Source organism: Salvelinus sp. IW2-2015, unplaced genomic scaffold (assembly GCF_002910315.2).
Source record: "Salvelinus sp. IW2-2015 unplaced genomic scaffold, ASM291031v2 Un_scaffold495, whole genome shotgun sequence".
Taxonomy (NCBI): Eukaryota; Metazoa; Chordata; class Actinopteri; order Salmoniformes; family Salmonidae; genus Salvelinus; species Salvelinus sp. IW2-2015.
This window is the reverse complement of record NW_019942562.1, coordinates 618,149-620,418: the sequence shown is the minus strand read 5'-3', so window position 1 is coordinate 620,418 and position 2,270 is coordinate 618,149. Positions and strand designations below refer to the sequence as shown.

At 38.8% G+C, this 2,270-nt stretch overlaps 1 protein-coding gene across 1 annotated transcript in view; it reads right to left on the bottom strand.

The window, feature by feature from the left end:
• The window catches only part of LOC112068388 (electrogenic aspartate/glutamate antiporter SLC25A13, mitochondrial), a 74,855-nt gene that overhangs the window by 34,705 nt on the left and 37,880 nt on the right, over nucleotides 1-2,270 (bottom strand). Inside the window, 1 exon segment of the mRNA XM_070438128.1 lies at nucleotides 583-677. Coding sequence (XP_070294229.1) covers nucleotides 583-677 — 95 coding nt within the window.

Here is a 2,270-nt window from a genome sequence, read left to right as displayed (position 1 = left end):
TGGCACCTATGAAAGTGTGAGTTGGTTATTAATTGAGGGTAGCTTAATGTTTGCTAACTAGTGCTAAACTACTTGTTTGCCTTTGAAAAGTTAAACTTTTACATAGCTGTTACCCCAAGGGGGTGTGTGCTGTGGTGTGTGTGTGTGTGGTGTGTGTGTGTGTGTGTGTGTGACAAGTTACCAATTTTACTTCAGATTCTGACGTTTATCCACATTTTCTCCAAATGTCAAAGTTAAGGGTTAAGGTTTGGTGGATAGAGTTTAACATTAAGTTTAGGCATTCATTTCTGAATGGTTAAGTTAAGGCTTAAGGTTTGGGATAGAGTTAACCCTTAACTTAACCATTCAGAATGAATGCCTAAACTTAATGTTTAAGGTTTGACGATAGAGTTTAAACATTATGTTTAGGCGTTTCATTGCTGAATGGTTTAAGTTTACATCTCTCTCTGTGTTGATGGAGGTTGATATAGCGTTTACCGTACATCTCTCTCTGTGTTGATGGAGGTTGATATAGAAATACTGTATGTCACCACTGAATATGGCTCTGTGTTGATGGAGGTTGATGAATAAGATGAGACTCACACATGCACCAGCCAGGATCTCAGCAGGTACAGGGATTGATCCATCTTTCTGCCTGGTCTTCCCTCTGATAAAGTCATTCACCTGTGGTGAGAAGACTAAGCATTAGACACACACTAAGACACAGACATACACACAGACAAACAGACAAAATACAGCGGGAGTGGATATTGGTAAGCTAAAGGGCCACTAGTAACGTGATCGTAGTAACAGTAACATTTCACTGTGAGACTACTAATTAATACATGTACCACACATGAGGTAGACTTTAAGTACTTCAACTTTTCATCTTGCATCCTGATTGAAACAGATCTAGCTCTCTGTCCTTGTACTCTTGGATTTAAGTGCTGCATTCGACACTGTTGACCATGATGTCCTKCTGGACAAACTGGAGAGGAGGGTTGGCCTCTCCGCTCCAGTTATAAATTGGTTTAGGACCTATTTAACCGGTTGAGTTTGTCGTCACCCTTGGTGAACATAACTCTGAGAAAATGCATATCACATGTGGTGTTCCACAAGGTTTGATTTTGGGTCTAGTACTGTTCAGTTAATATATATTACCCCTTGGCAGCATTATCAGAACGCACAGCATTGATTTTCACGCAGATGATATACAACTTTACATTTCTGTGTCACCAGAGTGTTTTAGCTCCACTGACAATATTAGACTGTATTAGCAATTTAAATACTTGGATGGCTCACAACTTCCTCCAGCTAAATCAAGACAAGACTGAGGTACTTATTGTTGGAGCAAAAGCACAGAGAGAGAATCTGGAAAAACATTTGAATTCACGGGCAATAAAGATAAAACACTAGGTGTTACAGTGCATTCGGAAAGTATTCAGACGCCTTCACTTTTTCCATATTTTGTTACGTTACAGCCTTATTCTAGAATGTATTAAATAGTTTTTTCCCACTCATCAATCTACACACAATACCAAAACAGGTTTTTAGACATTTTAGCAAATTTATAAAATTAAGAAACCTGAAATAACACATTTACATAAGTATTCAGATCCTGTACTCAGTACTTTGTTGAAGCACCTTTGGCAGCGATTAAAGCCTTGAGTCTTCTCGGGCATGATGCTACAAGCTCTGCAGACCTGTTTTTGGAGAGTTTCTCCCACTCTTCTTTGCAGATCCTCTCAAGCTCTGTCAGGTTGGATGGGGAGTGTTGCTGCACAGCTATTTTCAGGTCTCTTTCTTTCAGATAAATAGCATGCCAAAATTCTTGGCTCTTTTCAGGTCTCTCACTTTCGGATAAATAGCATGCCAAAATTCAACTGCCTGCTACTCATCCCCAGAATATAAGATATGCATATTATTAGTAGATTTGGATAGAAAACACTCTGAAGTTTCTAAAACTGTTTGAATCATGTCTGTGAGAATAACAGAACTTATGTAGCAGGCAAAACCCTGAGGACAAACCATTCAGAATTTTAATTTTTTTGATGTCACTGTCTTTTCAATGAGTTTTCTTAGAGACACCAGATTTCTAATGGACTTGCTTGTTCCTACCACTTCCACTGGATGTCACCAGTCCTTGGAAATCGGTTGAGGTTATTCCTTTGTGTAGTGAAGAAGTAGGGCTATCGTAAATGAGGGTCACATGAAGTAAATTATTTGAGAGAGGCACGTTACGGAAAAAGTTGCGTCAGTTTGTTTTCTTTTTGTATTGAACATAGATCATC